Source organism: Ciona robusta, chromosome 1 (assembly GCF_009617815.1).
Source record: "Ciona robusta chromosome 1, ASM961781v2".
Lineage (NCBI taxonomy): Eukaryota > Metazoa > Chordata > Ascidiacea > Phlebobranchia > Cionidae > Ciona > Ciona robusta.
Genome location: NC_143235.1, coordinates 7349727 through 7375960, shown reverse-complemented (window position 1 = coordinate 7375960; position 26234 = coordinate 7349727). Strand labels below are relative to the sequence as shown.

Below are 26234 nucleotides of genomic sequence, written 5' to 3'. Positions count from 1 at the left end.
CAATGAAAACATACAAAACTACAATGTGGGGGAAGATGGGACTCTAAATTGAAATATATTTACATTAGCAGTATTCTGGAACTTGTAGTTAACCTACCGAGTTTAATAGGCTGTGCTAGTTTCTTTGCCATGTAAACTTCATATATATGACGTTACAAGTTGAATAATACGTAACTTTGTCTGGATACATGTGAGCAAAGTTAAACAAAATGAGGTTTTCAGAATGAAATAACGGCAAAATAAATTCTTATCGATATACAATTGAAATAGCAAGCAAGTAGAGCTAAAGCAATAAACCGTGACAAGCGTAGGCTATTGTAAAAAAACGATGACGCCTGTCTATTGCAGAGTCGTATCATAGACAACTTATAATAGACCGCAAGCGTCACTTCTGGGATTCCCGTAAAAATATGTTTTTAGACCAAAAAAACAATGTTAGTTATTCCTAATTGCAAATATTATGTGTGTTTGTGTAGTTTGGTACTAGAAAGTTTATTAAAGTGAGAAAATATTGTTATATAATGCAAAAAATCAAGTTTATTTGTTGCAGATACGTTCCGCTTCAGTGCACCCAGGTTAAAGCAATCTGTTTTCGTTACTCGCGTAAGTCATACGTATTATTTAGGTTTTAAAATATCGGTATGGCGGATTCAGTGGTTCGTAGTTATTTAAGCAGTCTGGAGATTCAATGCGACGTATGTGGTGCAATGATGGCAAGCATAGATGAGTTGCGAACCCATTGCTTGATGATGCATTATGAACAAGGACAAGACAAAATAAACGTACAGGATGTATTTACAAAAACGGTAGCCTTATGCCAGAAGCAGTCCATTTTCAAAAGACCAGTGTCTTTTATTTTAACCAGCAGCACATTTGGATTTATAAGAACAGTTTTTGACTACTACAACAGTATTAAAAAAAATCGGAACAAATTCTATTCAATGTATTCCACATGGTGTGTAACTGCAGCCGATGATTTGGGCATGCCACAACAACAAGCTGCTTATTTTCTTATAAAACTGATGGATGTTATTGCGGCACACGAAGAAATAGATAAAACAAATAACCCGGTTATAGGGGTGGATGAAAGAGATTCAGGTAACACAGCAAAATATAAATTTTAACAAAATGCTTTAATAGTAGTGTGTTATGTACAGATATTCTTGAATATATTGGTGGTTTTCTTCTGCTAAAGGCAAAACGAAAGTTTGAACCAAATTTTATTGAATGTTTAACCAAAAATCAACCACACAAAAAATCAACCTTTACATCTCAAATGGAGTTAAAAGTTGGAGAAAACCATTTGTTGCATCCATCAGACCAATTTCAACAATTTATAACATGGATATACTATCTGCACAATAAAGAAATTTCTAAAACTTTAAAATCAATTAATTTCATTAATATAATTAACATTATTGAAAGTTCTTCCTTGTTCCTTAGCTATATTGAACAAGTCAGTGAAGAATGTGGTTTGGATATTGCCTATGTCACCAAAGTATTTAATTATATAATTTATTTGTTTGTTAAGGTTTTGGGACATAACTTTGCTAAATATGCTGTAAACATGAAGAATACCAAATGTACCAAATTTTTAGGTGGTTTTAGAGCGGAATTGCGGAAACTATGTAACCTGTAATACTCTTGCATGATGTTTTAGGAAAACTTACTTTTTTTTAGAAACTTTTGGCAGTGGATCGTGGCATACATGTGTCCATGCATTTTTTTTACCAAATGTAGTGTTGCCTCCTTTAACTTTCTTAATAATTTTTCTTTGTGTGATTGCAGACACACTGTAACTCACTTGTGCAACATCCGGGTTTGTATTTCTTCTCATGTTTGATCTCTTAAGTATGATAAACTTTATTAATTCTTAAACTTTAAATTTTAATTTGTTACTTATTCTGTTTTCATTTTTTTACAGATTTCTGACGTTTTTAATGTGGCTTAAAACTTGTTGTTATATCATATATGATCATTTATATTTTTAAATACAAATGTCTTACCAGGTTTCCAAATACAGCTTCCAAGACATCTTGAGTCAAGGTTTTTAAACAAACATATTCAATACCATGTTGCAACAAATGTTTTGTGAGATGAACCATGTTTGTCGTAGTAAACAATAACCCATCATACGTTTGTTTTGCAATAATTCGTTTTTCTTCTCCCGGATGCAGTGTATCAACTTCATTCTGTGTAAATTTAGATACAGTTGTACTTTCATGGTGCAATCCTAGTTAAAACAAAATATTTTACCCGCCAATCTAACAAATATTTCCGAAATTGATTTTCCAGCCAAATCAGTCGTTCATCGTTACAGGATCTTATTGGGTTCATTACACCACATGTTACTATGTCGAACCATCTGCAAACAATTGCTAATCAGTTCACTTATATCATTCCATATATAGTAATTTTACTTATCAAACAATAAAATAAAGTCTCGTGTGCCCTTAGATCCAGGAACATCTTCCAAAGCATATGCCACTCTACGACTAAGAGTATCTCTTGCTAGACCCACTCTCATCTACAAATCAGATAAATGTTGTGAGTATAGAAGACACTCAAAGTAAACCTAATACTTTTGTAAATGGGTTAAGCTGCATATGAACATTGGTGAGTTTTGTCTTGTGTAGTGGTGATGATGTTTCCATGCTGTATAAAGATTTCAGATGAACCCAAGAAATGTCTTTCGTCTTATAATTTAAATATTTTGTTCCGGTGGGTTTGGAGCTATATAGTGCATTCCGAACAGTCTGAAATGGGTATATACATATTTTTAATTGTTAAATCAGCTTGTGTGAAGTAAACTTACTTTAAGCAAGTGACTTGTATCGGAGCAAAGAAATATCCTTTCTTTGCGAAATGGGTTTGGGCAGGAATACAAATCATTGTGGCTTAATGGTTTTCCATGTAAAATTTCAAAAAACTTTCTGTTTATTGCAGATCCATCGGCCACAATAGCATTGATATGAGCACCATTCACCTCACACGCGATAACACTTTCCCAAAACAATGATGTTAGCTGAAATGCTGGAGTTGTGGTTGTGGGCCACCAAGACAGGGGAATTGAAAGTTCTTTTTTAAACGATCGTACATAAAACACTGCAAGAAAAAGTAATTTTTTAATCACGTAAGTTACATAACAGCATTGTTACAAACACTTACTGCAAATATGGGTGGCAAGTTTGTCAGGTGTCACTCTATCACCATAGTCTACAAAGCCAATAAGCCTTCCATTTTTCATAACCAAATTTTCTTTAACTATAGTAACAAAGAAATATTCAATATAGTTTAACCAATGCATACATTAGGCTGTGGAACCTTTCATTTCATCAACAGTTATGTAAGCCTCTACTTCCCTTTCCAATCCTTGTAGTTGGTGTAATGCCAACTGATTAATGCCACAGGCAGTTCCAGATAGATTTCTAAATAATTAAAAATATAACAAATAACCTTTTGATGAAAACCATATTTACCGATAATTTCTTAATGTCTGGCATGAAGGTAGCATCAGAACACCAGTTGTTTTCAAATGATCGTATGCTGCAGGTGACCTTGAATATAATTCAATTGCCCAACGCACTATATCTGGATGGTATCGTCGGCATGAAGGTATTCTTTTTGCATTTTCAGACTGCGTTTCAAAAAATAACCTCTGCCACTCATTCATGTTGCTGGCTTCAATGTTAATTAACCCCTGTTAAAACAATAATTAAACATTAATATCAATAAATTCAAACTTTAACATTATTTCATATAGCTACCATAAGTGTTCTGCACTTCAACTTACTGATATATCTTGGTGTAAATTCTCATCAACATGAACTAACTCACTGTCCCCTGATTTGCTTTCAACATCTTTTAAACTGGTATACTTTCTGTTATACTGTGTCTTTATGTCATACTTAAGGCAATTGTAACATGTGTTTCTGTCTTCAGATTCAACTGTTTCAACGGTACAGTTAGACTTAGGTTTTTAATGGTCTATTAAAATATTTACCTATACCGCTACATTCTGGCGATCTAACAATTGTATCAATATTTAAACATGATCCATTCCAAGTTTGAATATGATGGCATTTAGTATTTTTAGTTGTGCTAGCAACTCCTTTGCACAACTTATATCTTGCAAAGCTATCTGCAAAATCCAATTGTGCGACGTTTTATTTGGAACACAACTTAATTTGTAACTTTGATTGTTCTAATGTAATGCTTAATTTATAGTTCAGACACCTTTTGTACCTTACCTATAAATAGCATACACAGGATATAAGTTAAAGCATTATTAATTTGTGAAAGGTTACCTATAAAAGAATATAAAGTGGAAGTTCTCAAATCCACAAATTGTTTGGTAATTCTCCAACCATCAAATGCCACCCACTCTACCTGAACTGTACTATTTAAGCAAATGCTAAAAGATAAAATAAAAGATTAGTATTCCAATAACTTAATTTACAGAATACACTCTTGCCTTATGTGAGGAACTAAATCTTGTTCCGATATCCAATATTCCAGTAAAGTTTTTTGATTCCTGGTAGTTATTGACCATTTGTCTGTATATTTATGCACAATATTACAAATGATAAATTGACTACTGCTAAAAGATGCTAATGTTCTTATAAATGATATCAATAAAAGCAAGTCGACAATTTATTGTACATTCTTTCGACAAACCTCTCGTTTGTGAAGATAATTTGCTGAAGCTACTGTACACTTTTTCTATGCAGCTATGGCGAATTGCATCTGGTAACGGTTTTCGGCTAACTCGCTCACGACTCTTCTAAAAATGCATTTAGTATATAAATGAAATGCAATATAGGTTCAAGAACAGAAGTTTACCTTCACAAGTACACCACATTTTTTAGGCAATTTCTCAGATGGAAATGCACCACATTTTAACTCCTTCCTTGAATGATAGGAAACTATGTCCTCTGGTTTAAAGTGCGCTTCACAAATACATGCTCTAAATAAAATACTGTTTAAACAGGACCCTAATAATTTATATTGTACGCGTTATACTTTTCTTTTTTAAGTAATTCCTTGATTCTGTCACCCCTTCGGAAATCGCGTAACCCTAAAATAAAGTTTGTCAACTTCTCACGGTGATCTTTCTCGTCGGAACTCCGTGCTAAATCTGGTCTACGAATAGTAAACAGTGACCGCTTTGCGTTTTTTTTGCTGTGGCTATAGAAACAGTTAGGGATGCAACAGTTACTCATCGTGATCGTGGAGTATACGTATAGTAACCACAGACGCTTGTTTATTTACTTTTCAAGTAACCTGTGTGCAATGATGCGTGACTTGTCTGAAACAAATTCTCCGCTTGCGGTCTATTATAAGTTGTCTATGGTCGTATAAACACCGAGTAGTCCAACTGCCGTCTATGTGTGTCCAAAATAGAGCGAAAGTGGTGACTTTGACAAAGGGTTTAAACGAACTTGTTAAGTTTTGTTTGTGTTTTCCTATTGTGGGAAGGTGTAAAACAGCTTCTATTTACCTTACCAAACATTTTTTAGAAAAAATGTATAAATTTAGCCCTATTAAATGACTAAAATGTCGCAAATCAACCGCTTCTAATTCTAATTTTTGACTTTTTTTGACACAGAAAACAAATAACACATGTTTTTTACATTTTTCAACCTTTAAATTTGTCTTTGGGCCCAAGTTTTTCTGTAATTTACCGAAAAACATACATTTTCCCTATACCTACTGTGTTATTTTGGAACCAAATTGCCGTTCAATTTGTGTTTTACGTAACAATGGGTTGGACTACTCGGTATTTCTATGGCTCTGGTCTATTGTGGGTAAATTTTGTTGATACCTTTGGAGCAGAGTCTGTATATAAACATATTTATACACAGACTCTGCTTTGGAGACATTTCTTGTGTCATATTTCCAATACATTATAGAGTTAATATGACGCAATATTATCCCTACTCCGTTCTGGTTGACTCACAAGCTGACCCATTCGTATTGTGTGAAACAGAGTTCGTTTATAAACATGTTTATTTACGGACTCTGGTGTGATACTGGAAGCATATAATCGCTATACAGTTTGTCAAATGCTATATATATACGCATATAGAGAGCAGTTAACGTACGTTTGAAATATCGCAGTTTGTGTTTTTACTTGTACAAATTAAAGTTATGTTTTTACTAGTACAAATTAACCATGTTATTTATATTCTACTTGAATACGGTAAGATTCTGGGGTGTGACTGGGCTGTGGTGTCACAGCTTCTCATTTGAAGAAGGCATAACAGTACATTTAATTAGTATTCATGGTCTCTACCAACTTTGTTTATGACTACTGTTGTAACCTATTTTTAACCTCTCATTTAAGCATTTCTTTCGACTTTTCGTTGATATGCCCCGTTAAAGTCGTAACAAACGTGCCCAATCATTGAAACTCTTCTCTCTTGTACCTAAGAGAATACCGCTACTATTTGTTTATAAAGATTGCAGAAGTAGGACATTTTCTGATTGTAGCAGTGGCCAGTGGAGCAATTCAGAGTTTTATTCGAGATTGGTCGCTAAGCATTCATATTTTATCTATTATTGCAGGTATTGCCGTTAAAACTAAGTATATAGGCTACATCATTTGTTGTTTAAACAGAAGTAAATATGAATTTGTACTTCATCTTAACTTGTATAGTTCTGTCTAGCTTCAGCACTTCATCAAATGGCCAAGTTTCAAACTTCGGTTTAAAAAGAATTTTAAGACCAGAGTATGACACAGCCACAGGTATTGTGTTTCTTTTAGTTAGTAACTTCTTTAACTGCAATGGAATAGGACTGTGCCTGTGTCTGTGAAAGTTCACATCAAGTTTTAAGTGAATATTTTAATTTAATATATAATTATAAACAGTAAAATACTGGGGCATCATTGGTTATTTGTTTACACCATGGGCGTCGCCAAGGGGGGGCCTGAGGGGCCATGGCCCCCACCGAATTTTGAGTTTTACAGTAATGTTATTGGTAAAAAAATAAAATACAGTGTTACACATGCTAAACAGTGATGTTCAAATGGGGGATCTCGATCCGGTTCCGGATCTTTTTTCAAATTAAAAGAAAAAAAAGAAAACATTTAAGCCTGTTTTTAAATTTCTTACACATGCTAAATGATGAGGTGCCAATCCCTATTCCCTATTATGACGCAAATAATCGCCGTGTGAAATCCTTTTATGTCGTAATTAGTTGCCAGGTCAAACAATCGCTAATATGATGGATGAACTCACGTGTGAATCCATACTATTTCGTAATAAACAGTCTACCTGCTAGCTAAGAAAAACAAATTTCAAATTTTGTGACAAAAATGGCAGGCAACGAATGGAGTTTTAAATGTAGTTGTAGATCGTTGTGTTTTCATGCGGCGTAATTGTGAAAAATAAATGCCATTCACAGTACGCCTCCCCGTGTTTTGTGTTGTAATTAGGAGGTTTTTCAAACCCAAAATACAACCGTAAAACATTTGGCCCCCACCAAAATTTCAGGCTAGCTATGCCCTTGGTTTACACTGAATTGTTGCGCTTCATTTTAAGGGATGTCAATTTTTGGTAGTCGATATTACTCAACTGTTCTTAAATTTTAAGATTTTGACATCTATTCCACTTTTAAATGATCAGTAAATCCCCCGAAAGTTTCTGGTACTCACTACTCACATTTTATTTACAAATCTTTTTTACAGTTCTTTGTCCAGATGGAAGGTCCGAGTGTTTTTCTGGAAGCACTTGCTGCAAGTTGTCAACTGGTCAGTATGGTTGCTGTCCTCATCCAAATGTAAATATATATACTTTGTATTCTTAAAGAATAATTAAATATTAATATACATAACAGTTCCTTAAAAGCTTTTATGTTTCTTACTGGAATTTATTATACATATGTTATATTAATATATAACATTATAACCTATATATATGCCTGTTTGGTAAAAAATGATACAGTTTTATCACAGTAATGTGACCTTACACTTTAGGATATGAATATAATGGAAAACATTTAAGAAATTGAAAAGTCTATTTGGTTTTTGGACTAAAGCTTATTATACTACTATTGAGAATGAGTCTGAACATGTCCTTTTTTGAAACTCGCACTTTACTAATATGTTAATATAGGTATGTTTTAAGATAAAAAGTTAAGTATTTTATTAGTACAATTACGTTATAATATGTATCAATTTACAAATACTTGTGTTCTGTTTTACATAAATATGAATATATTTGTACAATTTGTTTTATTTTAATATACAGGCTGTTTGTTGCAAGGATGATAAGCATTGCTGTCCACATAATTACAAATGCAATGTTCAAAATTCCACATGTGACATGGCCTTGGATGTACAAGTACAGCTAATCATGTTAACAGGTTAAAATGACTGTAATATATTTTGTATAGCAAGTAGGAAAGTATTTTTAGTTTACATTTTGTGTACGACATGACATGTACAGTAGGTTACTTTCACTTTACATTGCCATTGTATTCTACTAAACCAGCTGTAACTGATTGTGTTATCATATTCCATACAAAACAACAATTGCATTGGCTATTCAAATATAATACAAGTTAATAAGTGATTGGCACATCAAGGAATTAAAAATGCAGTGTCAGTCAGTAAGTATTTCTTCTGTATATTTAACTGCACAATTCTGTTGTGTGTGGACTTTGGTCGGATCACGGTAACTTGTTATACTGCGTATGACTATCTGAAAATTAATACAACTTAGTTGTATATTAGTACACAAATATTCTTATAATTTCATTATTAGACTCCGTTATATTAAATGTTGGTATGGTTCAATGTCCCGATGGTCGTTCTGCTTGTCCAGATGGTAACACTTGTTGTAAGCTAGCATCTGGTGCATATGGTTGTTGCCCACAACCTAAAGTAAGTCAACAATTACACATTTGAACTTTTTTATTGTTTAACATCGAATTACATGGTTTTCAGTGTTTTTCAAATGTGTATATATGTATAAATATGTTTTACACTGGATGTTGTTTTTTACAGGCAGTATGCTGCTCAGATCATGTACATTGTTGTCCACAAGGTTATTCTTGTAATGTTGGCAGTGGAACTTGCCTTAAACAAGATTCTTTATCAGTTGTACCATGGATGGAGAAGCAAGGTGGATAATTAACTGATGTATTTTTTCGAGAAATTATTTTAAAAAATTAGTCGACATATTCTAGTGCATAGCATGTAAGGTTATTGTGAGTATTAGTTGAGAATTATAATATCACCGGCAGGAATATTTTTTTACTCCCAAAACACACTTTTGTTTTTATAAGAGAAGTTAAATGCAATTAATCAACACACACAATAAAAGATTTATATTTGCGCCACACACACTAAATGCTCATTTACCAGTTTAATTATTTATTATTGTTTAATTTTCCTCACAACCAAATGCAAACCAAAAAAGACACCTATACCTGTGAAGGAGTATTGTTTATGAAACTGTCAATCACGCATGATTCATGATCCAGCAGGAAGTTGGTGTTGGGTCAATCACGCCAGCACACATGGATTGTTTGAATTAATGTTTATGTTTTGAACAGTCACATGCACAGTTGCACATACACTTATATTACGCAGTAGAGTCAAGTTACGGTCTTTCTTTCACATGATAATGCATTTACATAATAATACTAGTTCCTTTATCGGGTATAATGTAGTTAATGGTCACCTAAACTTTTTATAATTATGGACATGTTTAATATTTATACCGTTGCAAAGTACTGAAAGTTTTTATAAACTGTGTATAAAACTCGGATCCTTGAATTTTTGCTGATTGCAGCATAAACAGTTGTCTATGTCTCATCATAATTGTGTTGTGCACCATGATTAAGCTGAGTCTGTAAAAAATCAGGTTATGATAAATGGTGTCATAAAAGTCACTTTTTGCACAAGCCTTACTCTTAATATAATATATATATATATTTACATCATTTTTAAAGAAATGTAATTTTACTTGTAAGATTTCTGTTTACAATTTCAATTATCGCAGTCTTACTAAACAGAATAACTTGCTTCAACAGAAGCGGTTGCATATAATGTTGGTATGGTTCAATGTCCTGATGGTCGTTCTGCTTGTCCAGATGGTAACACTTGTTGTAAGCTAGCATCTGGTGCATATGGTTGTTGCCCACAACCTAAAGTGAGTCGACAATTTTAATTTCAATTTTTCGTACACCTTTAAAACTCTGATTCTCAAGTTTTTTACACACATGGGTTTACAGAATTTTTGAAGCACGCTCCCCAATGAAGATCACAACAAAACTCATGCCCTCCTTTTTGTTAAATTATTACAGTGGTGTTCAAATATTTTTGCCATGATCCACCACAGTCAAACCTGACAACATAGTGATTCACTGAATACAAATAATTAGCATATTAAACATGCTTTAAAATGGGGCTACTTGGTTGACGATATCTTTAATATTGCGTAAAACGCATTTTGCGATCAACGCAATAGTGAAATAAATAGCCTTATCATTTAGCATGAGTAAAAGGTTTAAAAACAGGCTTGAATGTTTGCTTTTTAATTTAACTTTTACCTGCGTCGTGTTTTAGCTTCACATGGTTCGTACTTTGGCCTTTTTTTTCAAGACTACATTGGAAAATCCACTTTAAAACTTGAAAGGATCCGTAACACTTTATTTTATTGTTTTTCGTGCCCCCTTTCAGGTTTTTCATGCCCCCCAGTTTAAGAACCACTGCAATAACACAAAAAAATCACAAACTTTTTCCAAAAAATTATTATCTGTAATTTGATCGTTTTTTTTTTACTTTCAAATGTAACATTTTCTGATGTTTCTTATTTCTTTGTTATTATGTTGTTTTTAACAAATTTGAGAATCCTAGATTTCAGATTAAAGTAATTTCTCTCCAATTTTGGGCCACTTCGTCTAAACAATTCACTACTCTTTAATTTTGGTAACTAAACAATAAAATCGTGTCATTTGTTTATGTTTTCTGATAAAATTTTTAAAATTTTCCTACAGCATTTAAAAAAAATACATTTTCTAGTAAAAATTACTTGAAAATTAAAAATCCTAAATTTTACTAAAGATTTGTACAAGTTATATTTTTGAATGTTGTTATTTACAGGCAGTTTGCTGCTCGGATCATGTACATTGTTGTCCACAAGGTTATTCTTGTAATGTTGGCAGTGGAACTTGCCTTAAACAAGATTCTTTATCAGTTGTACCATGGATGGAGAAGCAAGGTGAATTAAATTTAATAATATTTTTCCTATAATTTATGATAAAATGTCATTTAATTCTTTTTTAAAGTTTCTGTTTGCAATTATTTCTTACTAAAAAGATTATTTATTTTATTACCAGAAGCGGTTACATTAAATGTTGGTATGGTTCAATGTCCTGATGGTCGTTCTGCTTGTCCAGATGGTAACACTTGTTGTAAGCTAGCATCTGGTGCATATGGTTGTTGCCCACAACCTAAAGTAAGTCAACAATTACAATTTCAATATTTTAAAAACCGATGAAACTCTTGATTTTTAACTTTCTTACATATTAAAACAAAAAATCACATTTTTTTCAAAACATATTATTCTTTATTAATACTTTACACTACACTGAAATTGGATTGTTTTTTGCATGTTATGGTAAAATTTTCTGATGTTTCTTAATTTTTGTCATTATGTTGTTTTTAACAACTTTGAGAATCCTTGATTTCAGGTTAAATTGATTTCCCTCTAATAAATTTCAGAACACTTTATCTAAACAGTTCACTATTCTTTATTTTTGGTTGTTAAAATAAAATCGTGTCATTTTTGTTTATGATTTTCTACCAAAAGTTTTAGAAAAAGTGTCAAATTTTCCTGCAGTATTTAAGAGTTATACATTTTCTAGTAAAACTTACCTGAAAATTAAAAATACTAAGTTTTCCAAAGATTTGTGCAAGTTATATGAATTTGTTATAAATTATATGTTGTTATTTACAGGCAGTTTGCTGCTCAGATCATGTACATTGTTGTCCACAAGGTTATTCTTGTAATGTTGGCAGTGGAACTTGCCTTAAACAAGATTCTTTATCAGTTGTACCATGGATGGAGAAGCAAGGTGAATTAAATTCAATAATATTTTTCCTATAATTTATGATAAAATGTCATTTAATTCTTTTTTAAAGTTTCTGTTTGCAATTATTTCTTAATAAACAGATTATTTATTTTATTACCAGAAGCGGTTGCATATAATGTTGGTATGGTTCAATGTCCCGATGGTCGTTCTGCTTGTCCAGATGGTAACACTTGTTGTAAGTTAGCATCTGGTGCATATGGTTGTTGCCCACAACCTAAAGTAAGTCAACAATTACACATTTGAACTTTTTTTTTAAATTTGAAACTACAATTCTCCAGTTTTATACATTAAAACCAGGAAATGTAAAACTTTCTTATAAACTTTAAATATTTTTTGGTAATACTGTACTTTAAAAATATTGCTATTGATTTGTTTTTTTTCAAGTAAAACCTTAATTTTTTAGAAACAATATCAAATTTTTACTACCTTACAAAATTCATAAGTCCTGCATTTTCTAGTTTCTAAAAAATAAAAAGTTAAGTTTTGTTTTTTCCACTGGTATATCTTACAGATTTATACAAGTTATATAAATCAGTTATAAATTGAATGTTGTTATTTACAGGCAGTATGCTGCTCAGATCATGTACATTGTTGTCCACAAGGTTATTCTTGTAATGTTGGCAGTGGAACTTGCTTTAAACAAGATTCTTTATCAGTTGTACCATGGATGGAGAAGCAAGGTGGATTAAATTCTATGATATTTTTGTTTTCAAATTATGCTAAAAATGTCATTTAATTCTTTTTTAAAGTGTCTGTTTGCAATTATTTCTTAATAAACAGAACAACTTGCTTTAATAGATTCCGTTATATTTAATGTTGGTATGGTTCAATGTCCCGATGGTCGTTCTGCTTGTCCAGATGGTAACACTTGTTGTAAGCTAGCATCTGGTGCATATGGTTGTTGCCCACAACCCAAAGTAAGTCAACAATTACATATTTAATTTTTTTAAAACCTTTTAAACTCTGGTTCTTAAGTTTCTTACACAAATTAAAACCAAGAATATAAAACTAAGAAATCTGAAACTCACTTTTAAACTTTTCATACTTTTTGTAATACAGTACTTTAAAATTTAAATGTTTTTTTACCGTTATTGTTTGAAATTCTGGATATTTGTTATTTTTTGTCGTTTTTTACTAAACTTGAGAATTTTAAGTTTCAAACAAATAAAACCATAATAATTTTTGTTTTCTCATCATTAAAAGTAAAACGATGTCCTTTGTTTTTTAAAGTAGAACCTTGATTTTTTGGAAAACATTTTTAAATTTTAACAACTAAACAAAATTTAGAAGTCATACATTTTCTTGTTTCTACTATGTGAAAAAAAAAGTTTTATTTTCTTTCTTCCACTAGTATATCTTACAGATTTGTACAAGTTATATAAATCAGTTATAAATTGAATGTTGTTATTTACAGGCAGTTTGTTGCTCGGATCATGTACATTGTTGTCCACAAGGTTATTCTTGTAATGTTGGCAGTGGAACTTGCCTTAAACAAGATTCTTTATCAGTTGTACCATGGATGGAGAAGCAAGGTGAATTAAATTCAATGACAGTTTTGTTTTCAAATTATGCTAAAAATGTCATTTAATTCTTTTTTAAAGTTTCTGTTTGCAATTATTTCTTACTAAACAGAATAACTTGCTTCAATAGATTCTGTTGCATTAAATGTTGGTATGGTTCAATGTCCCGATGGTCGTTCTGCTTGTCCAGATGGTAACACTTGTTGTAAGCTAGCATCTGGTGCATATGGTTGTTGCCCACAACCTAAAGTAAGTCAACAATTACAATTTCAATATTTTAAAAACCGATGAAACTCTTGATTCTTAAATTTTTACATATTAAAACAAAAAAATCACTTTTTTTTCTAAAAAATATTATTCCTCTATTAATACTTTATACTACACTGAAATTGGATTGTTTTTTTGCTAAACAATTTACTATTCTTTATTTTTGGTTGCTTAAATAAAATCGTGTCATTTTTGTTTATGTTTTTCTACCAAAAGTTTTAGAAAAAGTGTCAAATTTTCCTGCAGTATTTAAGAATTTTACATTTTCTAGTAAAACTTACCAAAAAATTAAAAAACTAAATTTTCCTAAATATTTGTGCAAGTTATATAAATTTTTTATAAATTGAATGTTGTTATTTACAGGCAGTATGCTGCTCAGATCATGTACATTGTTGTCCACAAGGTTATTCTTGTAATGTTGGCAGTGGAACTTGCCTTAAACAAGATTCTTTATCAGTTGTACCATGGATGGAGAAGCAAGGTGAATTAAGTTCAATGACAGTTTTGTTTTCAAATTATGCTAAAATGTCATTAATTCTTTTTTAAAGTTTTTGTTTGCAATTATTTCTTAATAAACAGATTTTTTATTTTATTACCAGAAGCGGTTGCATATAATGTTGGTATGGTTCAATGTCCCGATGGTCGTTCTGCTTGTCCAGATGGTAACACTTGTTGTAAGCTAGCATCTGGTGCATATGGTTGTTGCCCACAACCTAAAGTAAGTCAACAATTACACTTTTAATATTTTAAAAACTTTTAAAACTATGATTCTTAACTTTCTTACACATTAATTAAAACAATAAAATTATTAACTTTTTTTGAACAAATTATATATTTTATTAGTTTTTGAAAAAAGAAAGATATAAAATTGATTGTATTTTACTTTTAAAAGTAACTTTTCATGATGTTTTTTATTTCCTTGTCATTTATGTTCGATGTTGTTTTTAACAACTTTGAGAGTTCTAGTTTCCATAATAAATTATTACCCCTCGATTAATTTTGGGCCACTTAGTATGAAAATTTACTACTCTTAATTTTTGGATGCTAAATATTAAAATTAGTCAATTGTTTAATGTTTTCCACTAAAAGTTTTAGAAAAAGTATCAAATTTTCCTACAGTATTTAAGAATTATACATTTTCTGGTTTCAGGCAATTTAAATTCTATATTTTGTTTCTTCCACTAGTATATCTTACAGATTTGTACGAGTTGTTCAAATCAGTTATTAATTATATGTTGTTATTTACAGGCAGTTTGTTGCTCAGATCATGTACATTGTTGTCCACAAGGTTATTCTTGTAATGTTGGCAGTGGCACTTGCCTTAAACAAGATTCTTTATCAGTTGTACCATGGATGGAGAAGCAAATGTCATCCCTGAGAATGACTTTGAACCAAAATAAAAAGCTTAAGTGAGTTTGTTTCTTCTGCTTGCAGACTTTTTAAACCGTGTTTTAATTTTTTATGAAAGCAAGTTAAAAGTAACTTTACAGTCAACAGTGTATGAAATTAAGCTTTTAATGACTTTTTTAGAATTTGACATAAAAATGTTTTTTATGTATAATAGTAAACCCACATAAAAATTATTTCTGTTATTGGTTTTGCACATTCGTTTATGTTCGGTTTTCTTTATTAAAAGACTTACCAAAGAAAAATGCACAATGTGCCCCGATGGTTCGGAATGTCCGGATTATTACACTTGTTGCACATTAACCTCTGGAAGATATGGCTGTTGCAAGTTTAACTCGGTAAGCTTTGATTAAAATGTTTGCCAATCTTGCATTACTATCTTAGTTTTACAATAGGCTGTATGTTGTGCTGATCATTTGCACTGCTGCCCCTACAACACTGTGTGTGACACACAAAGAAAAGTTTGCCTTTCGAGATTTGGTGAGATTGGTTTTGAACCAATGGTTGCTTCAACTTGGAGTGAGAATGAAGTAACAGACAACACAGATGATGAATCTCCAATTATACTTTAACTCACCGAAGCTAATTGAATATTCCCTTAATAATCAAATAAATGTGTATCTATTATCTAATGAATGTATATCTATCATCTATGCATATAGAACAGTTCTATTTGTTAATTTTGGATTGTGTATTTTTCTCTGAATGCGAATAAATTGATTGTATGCAAAAATAGAGCTATATCATATATGCCTTATATAAACCAAGCTATTGGAGATGTGATAAGAATATCTATAGGTGTCACTCACAGGGTACCCAGACAAGTTTTTACACGGAATGGTTCCTAAAAATTTGCAATTACTCTGTTTGTTTTACAAGGCTGATCTAAAGTATAAATAATGGTATTAGCATGATTACAAAATCGAAATTTTTTAAAAATTAGTGAATGCTTTAGCTTTTGGAGGAATAATGTTGTGATATTTTATAAAAAAAAATAATTTTACAGTAAACCGAACTATCTGTGCTGTATTTGAAATAACCTATAACTGTAAAAGTAATTCAAAACTTTAAGATAAAGCTACTATGGTAACAATATTGACAAGAGGCGGATATGGGTTAAGCTTTCACACAACTGCAGGACATTACATGTTATTCCCCATGGATACAGTTGTGGTGAAGTCTGTGCATATCTATGGTCGGATTCACAACTATTTGAAGCAGCTGAATCATATTGGCAACATACCATTTTGCATGAATGTTTTAGATTAAAAAAACACTGACATATTTGATCTTTCTATAACTAAAGCTGTAGCATTGGTGTGGAAAATGTTTTTCCCAACAGCATGAACTAAAAGTCAATACTAAAATATCAACTTACAGCTGATGTATATTTATTAAGCTCATTCAATTTAAATTAATAAAAAACACAGTTGGTCTTGAAGGGCAACACAATTGAAAGTAATTAATAATAAACAACATTGCATAAACCATTTAAATGCTAAGATTAAGGAACGACAATGATGTTAAAACATTGTAACATAATAAAATCTGATAAGCAATCTACTCCTTAGTAAGTTCCTTCTACGAAACTATTAAGCCACATCCATGGAGGTTTCTGCTTATACAATCATGGAGTAACCACACATAGAAATACATGTTAATATCTTGTACATTAAAGACATTAATAAATTCTTTATGATATTTAAAATGTTTACAGTTATCATCGACATAAGCATTTGGTCAATGTTAACTATAAAATAAGTGCACTGTGGTGATTATGCTTCATCCTGATTCTTGTTTGCAAGCTCAGATTGATATCTGGTAAAACATATAAATGTTTGTAAACTTAGATAAATAAATGAAACTTACTTAAACTCGCGTGGGGAGCAATGACATTTGATATACCACGGGTGTTCGGTTTCATATACTTTTTTTAGTTAAGTTCCAACATTTGTAATTTGGGAGCCTTAAAACTGTATCCTCTATGTTAACAGCAAGTCCACTAACACTGTTTAAGGGTGTTACAAACTTAAATAATTCATGCACTATTTTTACACTGCAGTGGCCTTTAAAAGTTACATTGATTAAATGGGTTTGGGCATAAAAGTTGATATTTGTACAAAATAACTCACTTCAAAACACGGGCAGTTTGAAGAAAACCTGTCAAACCAAGAAAAACGTTGCAGGAACAGAGAAAATAGTTTTTCGGAATGATAACCAAACAATATCGAGCCCATATAGTTCCAGTGACCCCCAATGAAAGGGATTGATTCAAACTAAGAGTTTCAGCCGGTCTGGCAAGATCAGACATGCCAGCAAACACAAGTCCCTAGAAAATATAAAACACTCGTGTAAAGTTAACTGGTTGTTGAGTTCTTCATTAAATAGATGCTTACCCATTTGCACACTGGACACCAGAAGTGTATTGTCTTCGGCCCTAAAATTGGATGACTAGGTTGAGAAAAAGACGAGATTCAACTAATTAAATACATTAAAAGGGTAACATGTCAATATAAAATTTACAAAAGGCAATAACTCATATATATGTATAATAAATATATATTGACCTGCAGGGTGATTCCACTTGCTACGTAATGCGGGTGACAGACGTGATTGTATTTTACCATCCCACCTATGTATCAGTCTTCTTAATGCCACAGCCATAACGTTGAAGTGGCTCGGAACGTATTTGTTGTAACTTCACAAAGCATTCAGCCCCAGATACAAGAACACTTCAGTTGGTTATTAAAACAAATTAAAACTATAGACAGAACACCCTGCAGTGGTGAACTGAATCTGAAATGTGAAATAAAGCAAACTTAATCAGAAATAACCCATTACCAATTCATTAGTAATAAAGCATGTTACTACTGTTTAAATAATGTACCGATTTTGTAATTGAAATACACTGCATTAAGCTACAGTAACAAATTAATAGGTATTTAATTTACGACTTGACAGTATTACTAGAATGGCTGCTGAAAAAATAGGAGTCAAACATTAGTTTTGTTAGCACAGTAAGCCATTTGTGATTTGAAGAAGCACGTTTCATTAAAAAGCGCTAAAGTTTTGTATTTTTGTTTTTAATAAAGAGCACAGAACTGATTAATTTGTTAACTTTTGAAAGGGATGTGTTATAAAATATTGCAACATACATATACAATCATAAACATTATTTTGTTTAAATAAACACTGTAGCAAAATGTAAAGGTAGCAAGCAACATTAAGGATAAATATTAATAACACTTACACCTAAAACTAAATAAGCAGCAACTAGAAGCAAGCACATTGCAACATCGCCTGTTTGTATTTGTGTATATAATCACTGAATTACTTGTTTCAAAAAGTGTAATTCAACAGGCAGTTATGTATAAAAAAGTTGTGTTACTATGTCATATTTTATGTGGTTGTGCAAATGGCATTTTTAACAACAAAGCACAATTTAGCATAAACGGCACCAAAAAATTAAAATTTAAAACTCTTCATCCAAATTAGATTCAGACATTACTACTGGGAACATCTTTTGCATCAAACATGTGAACGCATGCATTATTGTGTAAAGGAGCTGAGGCCGACGGTTAGGATTGATGTATATGAAGTAAAAGTAAACTGGAATTCCAGTCAGGAGGATTGCTGAGCCTATCAAGGAACCAATCGGATCCTGGTAAAATGGTACAATGACTAAAACTAAACATGCAAGGCAGAATGTTATAGGAAACAAAATGTTGACTTTTAAAGGTCGAGGCAATTCAGGTTTTGTGTAACGAAGATAGATTTGGCCGGCAATTGCTAAGCCAACGGTCAACCAATACATGAAGCTGTAGTAGTTAATTAAGGTAAAAACATCTTCTACAAATAGGTAAAGTAATGTCAATGTGCCAGAGAGTAGAAGACTTGGGACAGGAGTAAATCGATCAGGACTGACCATTGCAAAGTAATCAGGAAGCTGTTTTTCTCTTGCTCCAACAAAAAATAAACGAGAAGAAGCCATGAGGGAAGAGTTAAGAGCACCGAATGTTGACATGGCAACAGAAATGGGAATAATCCAACTTACAACACCCAGTGTTCTGTTGGCAAAACCAACAGCAACAGCATCAGATGCAACAATTTCGGTGGGTGTTAAAACTGCATAATATGCCACATTTGCGAGTAAGTATATGATTGTACAAATTGGCATTGATATATAAATAGCTAGAGGTAAATTTCGATACGGATCTTTGAGTTCCTCAACCATGAAATTAAGCGTATCCCAACCAGCATATGAGTAGAGACCAGAGTACATCGCCAAAGTCAAGCTTCCAATGTTTGTATTTGTTTCAGCCCAAGGTTTAGAAAATGATCCAACTGATGTTCCATACTTAGCAAGCGATACAATGCCAGCAATTATAATTATTATTAATGCTATGACCTTTGCATAGGCAAAAATATCTTGGATTCTTGTACCATATCGAACACTCCAACAGTTCATGACAAGAATGATTGTAACACATAACGCTGCAATCAACCTCACAGCAACAAAGGGGGGTTCGCATGTTGGGAAGAAAGGTTGAATAAGATAGATAGCAAAAGTTATAGCAATGGCAGCTTGAACAGTTGGTTCAATGATTAACACTGAGATCCATAATCGAACAAAACCAATTAATGGACCAAATGCTTCAAGAATATAAGCATAGCTGGCACCAGATTTGACAATGGTTGTGCCTAATTCAGCATAGCAAAGTGCACCTACGAGAGAGAAAACACCACATATTCCCCAAATTATTAAACTGAGACCGGGAGATCCACATTCCTGTTGAACACCCTTTGGAGTAAGAAAGATTCCAGAACCAATGATATTTCCCACAATTAAAGCTACGCCGTTTGCAAGAGTAATCTTTTTCTTCAGATTAACAGCCTCATCTGTGTGACCATCATCAGAATTGGAAACCATTGTTGTTCAGTAACAATTCAAACTTAATGCACTATCTAAAACCTGTAATTAAACAAAATGATATTTACAATTAAAAAAAAACAGTTAATTTCTAATTCTAATTAACTAATTCATGTAATGAATTTACAACTAAGATGTATTTACTAAGAACCTACATGCCATTTTGATATTTAACCCAAACTAATATAGTTGCACATAATAAGTATATCAGTGGTAGGGGCACTGTAATTTAATCTGTTACACACAGAAAGCAAGACACAAATATAACTCAAGAGATGAAACACACTTGAAAACAATGTTGCACCCAACTGTACATGAAATGTGCTGCGTCTGCACATATTCACCTAAGCCCTTTACAGATGAACGAAGATGGCATTTTTACTAAGAATTTCCATCTTATGTTAAACCATGTAGATAATATGTGTGGTCACAGTAGTGGTTACAAATTCAGATAGTACACAAAAAATGTTAATACATGTGACAAAAATATATTTTTTTTTTTTTCATTAATTTAAAAGCCAAGTATAATGTAGATATATAAAACCTAGATAAAATTGAATATCTAAAATTGGTAAGAGCTGAACATATAAACAGAACATTTACCAAATAAAACAACTAATTTTACAAAACATGATGGGCACGTATATTCCATATTTCTAACTAAATAAGATCTGCACAGTAACCTCTTTAAACGGGTGAAAATAAAATAAAAATGTTTGTGTACGTGTGAGTGACTCAGTAGTCAGTACATGATAATTCTAGCCTAAAAACCTTAGTATATTAAACCAAATTTTTGTGCATCTGAATCAAGAGTTGACAATGTATAAAAGCAGCAGAGAAGTAGCAGCACAAAATAAATGTTATCAGCACAGCTTATTGACAAGTTAAACATGTGTATACTGAACAAACAATTAAGTTAATGCTGTGGTAGTATACACAAACGGATAACCATTTACACTGGCGCAGCAACAAAAATAAAAAGGAATTTCAGACAGACCCGTAAAACATGATTTGTTTTAAAAAAACCCTCCCTCCCCCCTTAACTTTGATTCACATACCTTACCTTAGTATACATTACCGGTATATGACTAAAGTTTTCAAAATTAAAGGATTTGATATTGCAACTGCATGTTTAATCCAATATAAAAATTATAATTTTTTTAAAAAAGTGTTTTTTAAAAACAAGACTCTTTGCGCTTGCGCCACTGCAAACACAACAAAATTACATAAAACACAAAACATGAGGTTTTTATCTTCTAGGCAAAAAAGCTACGATTTTGAAAAACCTTGATAATTAAATTCATAATGAGACCGGAAATGTTGACAAACATACAGGAACAAAAAAGAAGGATAATATTAAGGAACGAGGCAGTATACTAACTGTGTTATTAACTTCACATTACCCTACCAATGTAACAGTCATAAAAACTACGCTTCACACACAAAAAATTATATATGTATGTACAAACAACAATAAAAGCACTTTAAAAGATTGACTACCGATTGTAAAAGCAATATTTAAGATGTAGAAATAAATAAAATATGCCTAAAAATCTCCTTCTATTTCAACCTCAGAGATCGCTACTGGAAGTAACTTTTGAAACAATCTGGTGCACGCTTCACTGATCTTACTGATGCAGTTTGGTAGTTTGCGATAAATAAAGAAGTAGTAGATAGGAATTCCAGTAGCAAGTATTGCGGTGCCAACAAGTGATTCTCTTGTGTAAGTAAAGAATGGAACAATGACCAGGAATAAACAGGCAAGGCAAAATGTAATTGGAAACGCAAGATTAAATTTCAGAGGTCGTGGCAAGTCTGGTTTTTTAAAACGCAGATAGATTTGGCCAAGAATTGACAAACCAACTGTGAGCCAGTACATGAAGCTGTAATAATTGATCAGGTCAAACACATTCTCAACACACAGAAATACTAGTGTGAGTAAACTGGTAAATAACAGACTGGGTGCAGGGGTGAATCGTTTTAAGCTGACCATAGCCAAGTAATCTGGCAAATGCCCTTCTCGTGCACCAACGAAGAACAAACGGGAAGAAGCCATAATGGAAGAATTAAGTCCGCCAAATGTTGACATTGCGACAGCGATAGGAATCGTCCATTGCATGACACCAAGTGTTTTACTTGCAAAACCAACTGCAACTGCATCTGATGCTATTAATTCATCTGGTGTCAAAACAGCATAATAAGCCACATTGGTTAGAATGTAAATGATGGTGCAAAGTGGAAGTGAAATATAAATGGCTCTTGGCAAGTTCCGGTACGGATCTTTTAGTTCCTCCACCATAAAATTGAGTGTATCCCAACCAGAATAGGCATACAGACCCGAATATAATGCAAGAGCTATATTTCCAACATCAGTAGTTGTCCCTTTCCAAGGTTTAGCCAAAGAACTGGATGAAGTTCCATTTGCCAAAGCAATAAATCCAAAAATCATAATAACAATCAAAGCTAGCACTTTGGCATAAGCAAAAACATCTTGAATTCTCGTTCCATACCTTACACTAAAGCAGTTCATAGCCATGATAATCGTTACACAAACTGCAGCAAGTAATCTTACAGCAAAGAATGGTGCTTCACAAGTAGGAAAAAATGGTTGAATTAAATAGTTTGCAAATGTAATTGCAATAACTGCTTGGACTGTGGGTTCTATAATGAGCACTGAGATCCATAATCGAACAAAACCAACAACCGGACCAAATGCTTCCAGTATATAAGCATAACTTGCACCAGATTTAATAATAGTTGTGCCAAGCTCAGCGTAGCACAGAGCACCCACCAAAGAAAACACACCACAAATAGACCATATGATCAAACTTAACCCAGGAGATCCACATTGTTCTTGAACTCCTTTTGGAGATAAAAATATACCAGAACCAATAATATTTCCAACAATGAGTGCTACACCATTTGCCAGGGTAATCTTTTGCTTTAGATTTACTGATTGCTGAGTTGTAGTGACATCCTGGTTTGAAGCTTCTTGCTTGTCAGACATTTTCTTTAAATTTAGGTTAAAACCAGAGCTTACCAACTGTTTAAAATTTTCCTAAATGTTATATTACAATAAATAAAACAAACACTGTACAATAAATTTTAAAGTAATTGGCTAATAGATATTTCTGAACTGCGATACAAATACAATATGAATGTATGGAGTTTCAGCACATTTTACAAGAAACCTTTTTTCTATTTCGTCCTGAAGTGAAGAGTAACTGGAGATTTCCGACGGTTCATTTCCTTTAAGGAAGTTTCATATTACTTTATTATCAATACACGTCAAAGACGTGACTACCCACAAAAATATTTTAAACACTGTCTAAACTAAACAGCATAAATCATGTTTAAGAATTATGTGAACCATTTACCTTCGAGCCATAGTAACGAATAGCGACTTGCGCCACACCCCCACTCCGCCCACCAACCACGCGTCGCGTAACATTTCGTCATACACGAGGTGCTCATAGAAATCTTTTTAAGCGGCAATATATGAACACAGTATTATAACTTGTAGCCAAAGAGATTAAAACCAATCTCTTTGTTGTAGCTATACACATTTAATAAAATAGGTTCAAGGTTTTTTATGGTATAATAGGCAAATAAGTTCAATTCATCTGCTTTCGCAGTTTCACTACCGTTGCATCTTTGTCAAGTGGTGGAAGGAATGAATCTATGAATGTAACTCACTTTGTCGTCGCGTAGCCGGTAAACGCCATGCAAAATAACGCCGTTAGCGCGTTATCATATGACGAGTTAATGCGGATCCCTATTCGCATTAACCATGCAAAAAGGGTAATAGTGACCACTGGGTTGGAGCAATTTCCGTTAAGTGTCTTGCCCAAAGAATTATTTAAGTCTATTTTTTCTTTCGAACTACTGAAAAACATGCATTTTCCTCTATAGTAGGGTGGGGGAAGATATGACAGTTTTTATTCTATTTTATCGTCCTATTTGATAGTAGACAAAGAACATTTAAAGAATTCAAATACTAGGCTATATTCCCATTATTTGGTAAAGGTGTCCCATCTTCCCCCACCCTATACTATATATAGTGCAGTGGGGAGAGATGGGACACTTAAGCACATGTTTTTTTTTTGGTTTATACCACAATTTATTATTACTATGATTTCTTTATTGATTGACAACAATTAAAAAATATATCATAAAACACACGAGGAGTTATATTTAGCAATTCGCACAACAGGTAAAATTTTACAAATTCAAAAAAACACAGGGTAAGATGGGACAATTTAAAATCATTATTAATAACTATTGATAAAGTTTACATTTTTGTCACAAATTGGGTATTACTACACTGTTTTTTGCAAGCTACTTTACAAAATGACTGAATTTCGAATATATTTTTAAAATATTATCTCTATTATATCTGTATCTTATAGTTAAATAACCCCTGAGGTATAAATTACTAAATTAAAAGCAAATCTTTCAAAGTTTGGCAAGGAAAACATACAAAACTACAATGTGGAGAAAGACGGAACACTAAATTAAATTTATATTTACATTAGCAGTATTCTGCAACTTGTAGTTAACTTACCGAATTTAACCAGCTGTGCTAGTATCTTTGCCATGTAAACTTTATACGTATAACTTTAAACCGATAACTTGTTTTGTTTGTTTTTTTATTTCAAATTAAAATCATATTTACCCCTGTCTATTTTCCTTATGCATATATCTCAGCTTTTTTTTACAAAACTTAAACTAGTTTTATGAGACAAAATCAAACTGTACGAAATATTCAAGGCTGTTTTATAAAGCTATGAAACTAGTTTAATCGTTCACACTTGCAAACTACAAAATTTCATCGGCTTTAGTATTATTTTTGCGACATTAAAAATTTGCACCTTACTGTTTCGCAGTTTTTTTACCTGTTCAAAATCTACGTTGCTATATTATATACAAATGTTTTAATATTTTTGTAATCAGCTTTGACGGGTATTTTATAAAGTCGAGATATTACTGTCAAATAATTCTGTAATATTATTTCCCAATTATCATTAAATGGGGTCCGTAAAAGTAAAATTAAAAAAAGTCTCATCTGATAAAGTGTCCCATATTCCCCTATCCTACTATACATGACGGTTTTGGATGGTACCACGAATTAGTACTATCATCCCTTTAATAATTGACAACATTTCAAAAATAGAATAAAATACACGAGTTATTTAACGATTCGCACACCAGGTGAAATTTTACAAATTTAAAAAAAAACACAGGATAAGACGAAACAGTTTAAAATCATTGTTAATTTAGATCAATATGTGTACTTATTATTGGGAATAAGTTATAGAGAGCGCCATGTTTTAAAGTTAAACCTAGCTTTGGGAAAAACTGTGAAACCAGAATATACTAAAGTACTCTGTGAAACCAGAGATATCCCCGAAACACATCATTAATATAAAATAACTCCCCAGTACATTTTTCGCGAACCTCCTTATGTCGAGCAGAGTCGTAAAAACACCGAGTAGTCCAACTGCCGTCTGTGTGTGTTCAAAATAGAGTAAAAGCGGTGACTTTCGCAATGAATTTAAACGAACTTGTTGAGTTTTATTTGCGATTTCCTTTTGTGGAAAGGCGTAAAACAGCTTCTATTTACATTACCAAACATTTTTTTGAAAAAACATATAAATTTACCCCCATTAAATGACTAAAATGTCACAAATCAACCGCTTCTAATTCCATTTTTTGACTTTTTTTGATACAGAAAACAAATAACACTTGTTTTTTACACTTTTTAACCTTTAAATTTGTTTTTGGACTCAAGTTTTTCTCTAATTTACCGAAAAACATGCATTTTCTCTATACCTACTGTGTTATTTTGGAACCAAATTGCCGTTCAATTTGTGTTTTACGTAACAATGGGTTGGACTACTCGGTATTTCTATGGCTCTGATGTCGAGAGGTTGTGTTTGTCACTTTTTGAGCACGGTAGTGGTCATATAGATCCTTTTTCGTCGAACAGTTGTTCTTGGCTTTGT

At 32.3% G+C, this 26234-nt stretch overlaps 4 protein-coding genes and 1 pseudogene across 16 annotated transcripts; 2 read left to right on the top strand and 3 right to left on the bottom strand.

The window, feature by feature from the left end:
• The first annotated feature begins 641 nt into the window (after positions 1-641).
• On the top strand, positions 642-4652 carry LOC149742422 (uncharacterized). 5 transcript variants are annotated; one of them, XR_016385045.1, is made up of 5 exons: positions 642-1098; positions 1789-1819; positions 2010-2046; positions 2458-3133; positions 3508-4652. XR_016385045.1 is itself a non-coding variant. In XM_089878263.1 (2 exons), exons 1-2 carry the CDS (start codon positions 642-644, stop codon positions 1797-1799), a joined length of 468 nt encoding a protein of 155 aa, XP_089734389.1. In that variant the 3' UTR covers positions 1800-1925. The 5 variants fall into 5 exon arrangements, 2 of the variants coding, with proteins under 2 accessions (XP_089734389.1, XP_089734380.1); XR_016385043.1 differs by lacking the exon at positions 2010-2046 and having other exon boundaries at positions 2296-3133; XR_016385042.1 differs by having other exon boundaries at positions 2010-3133.
• A 1894-nt stretch (positions 4653-6546) lies between these two features.
• Positions 6547-16032, top strand: LOC149742421 (progranulin-like). Of its 8 annotated transcripts, none has more exons than XM_089878024.1 (19): positions 6547-6748; positions 7691-7782; positions 8253-8367; positions 8769-8887; positions 9011-9128; positions 10045-10160; positions 11114-11231; positions 11350-11468; positions 11970-12087; positions 12206-12324; positions 12668-12785; positions 12904-13022; positions 13520-13637; positions 13756-13874; positions 14256-14373; positions 14492-14610; positions 15141-15301; positions 15529-15637; positions 15695-16032. In XM_089878024.1, the coding sequence occupies exons 1-19, from the start codon at positions 6628-6630 to the stop codon at positions 15869-15871; spliced, it is 2313 nt and encodes a 770-aa protein (XP_089734150.1). In that variant the 5' UTR covers positions 6547-6627; the 3' UTR covers positions 15872-16032. The 8 variants fall into 8 exon arrangements, with proteins under 8 accessions (XP_089734150.1, XP_089734166.1, XP_089734134.1 ...); XM_089878040.1 differs by having other exon boundaries at positions 10042-10160; positions 11353-11468; positions 12209-12324; XM_089878008.1 differs by having other exon boundaries at positions 10042-10160; positions 11353-11468.
• Positions 16033-16661: 629 nt separating this feature from the next.
• On the bottom strand, positions 16662-18107 carry LOC149742420 (mitochondrial pyruvate carrier 2-like). Its single transcript, XM_089878320.1, has 4 exons — positions 17867-18107; positions 17696-17736; positions 17432-17628; positions 16662-17117 (listed from the first exon to the last, which is right to left on the bottom strand). The coding sequence occupies exons 1-4, from the start codon at positions 17961-17963 to the stop codon at positions 17075-17077; spliced, it is 378 nt and encodes a 125-aa protein (XP_089734446.1). The 5' UTR covers positions 17964-18107; the 3' UTR covers positions 16662-17074.
• Positions 18095-20229, bottom strand: LOC149742419 (Y+L amino acid transporter 2 pseudogene; annotated as a pseudogene). The gene has a single exon (XR_016385041.1). The product of XR_016385041.1 is annotated as a Y+L amino acid transporter 2 pseudogene (transcript).
• Positions 20230-20271: 42 nt separating this feature from the next.
• On the bottom strand, positions 20272-23706 carry LOC149742418 (Y+L amino acid transporter 2-like). The gene is made up of 2 exons (XM_089878219.1): positions 23607-23706; positions 20272-23478 (listed from the first exon to the last, which is right to left on the bottom strand). The coding sequence occupies exon 2, from the start codon at positions 23234-23236 to the stop codon at positions 21776-21778; it is 1461 nt and encodes a 486-aa protein (XP_089734345.1). The 5' UTR covers positions 23237-23478; positions 23607-23706; the 3' UTR covers positions 20272-21775.
• Between the last annotated feature and the right edge of the window lie 2528 nt (positions 23707-26234).

Bases quoted from the DNA above. Each gene is read 5' to 3' on its own strand.
- LOC149742422 (XM_089878254.1), top strand. From the start codon at position 642: ATGGCGGATTCAGTGGTTCGTAGTTATTTAAGCAGTCTGGAGATTCAA. The intron at 1,099-1,157 runs GTAACACAGCAA...TGTTATGTACAG, and splicing joins GGTGGATGAAAGAGATTCAG to ATATTCTTGAATATATTGGT.
- LOC149742421 (XM_089878000.1), top strand. From the start codon at position 6,628: ATGAATTTGTACTTCATCTTAACTTGTATAGTTCTGTCTAGCTTCAGC. The intron at 12,088-12,205 runs GTGAATTAAATT...TTTTATTACCAG, and splicing joins ACCATGGATGGAGAAGCAAG to AAGCGGTTGCATATAATGTT. The intron at 13,638-13,755 runs GTGAATTAAATT...TTGCTTCAATAG, and splicing joins ACCATGGATGGAGAAGCAAG to ATTCTGTTGCATTAAATGTT.
- LOC149742420 (XM_089878320.1), bottom strand. From the start codon at position 17,963: ATGGCTGTGGCATTAAGAAGACTGATACATAGGTGGGATGGTAAAATA. The intron at 17,629-17,695 runs GTAAGCATCTAT...TATATTTTCTAG, and splicing joins GGTGTCCAGTGTGCAAATGG to GGACTTGTGTTTGCTGGCAT. The intron at 17,118-17,431 runs GTGAGTTATTTT...ATGTTTTACCAG, and splicing joins CAAACTGCCCGTGTTTTGAA to ATATCAATCTGAGCTTGCAA.
- LOC149742418 (XM_089878219.1), bottom strand. From the start codon at position 23,236: ATGTCTGACAAGCAAGAAGCTTCAAACCAGGATGTCACTACAACTCAG.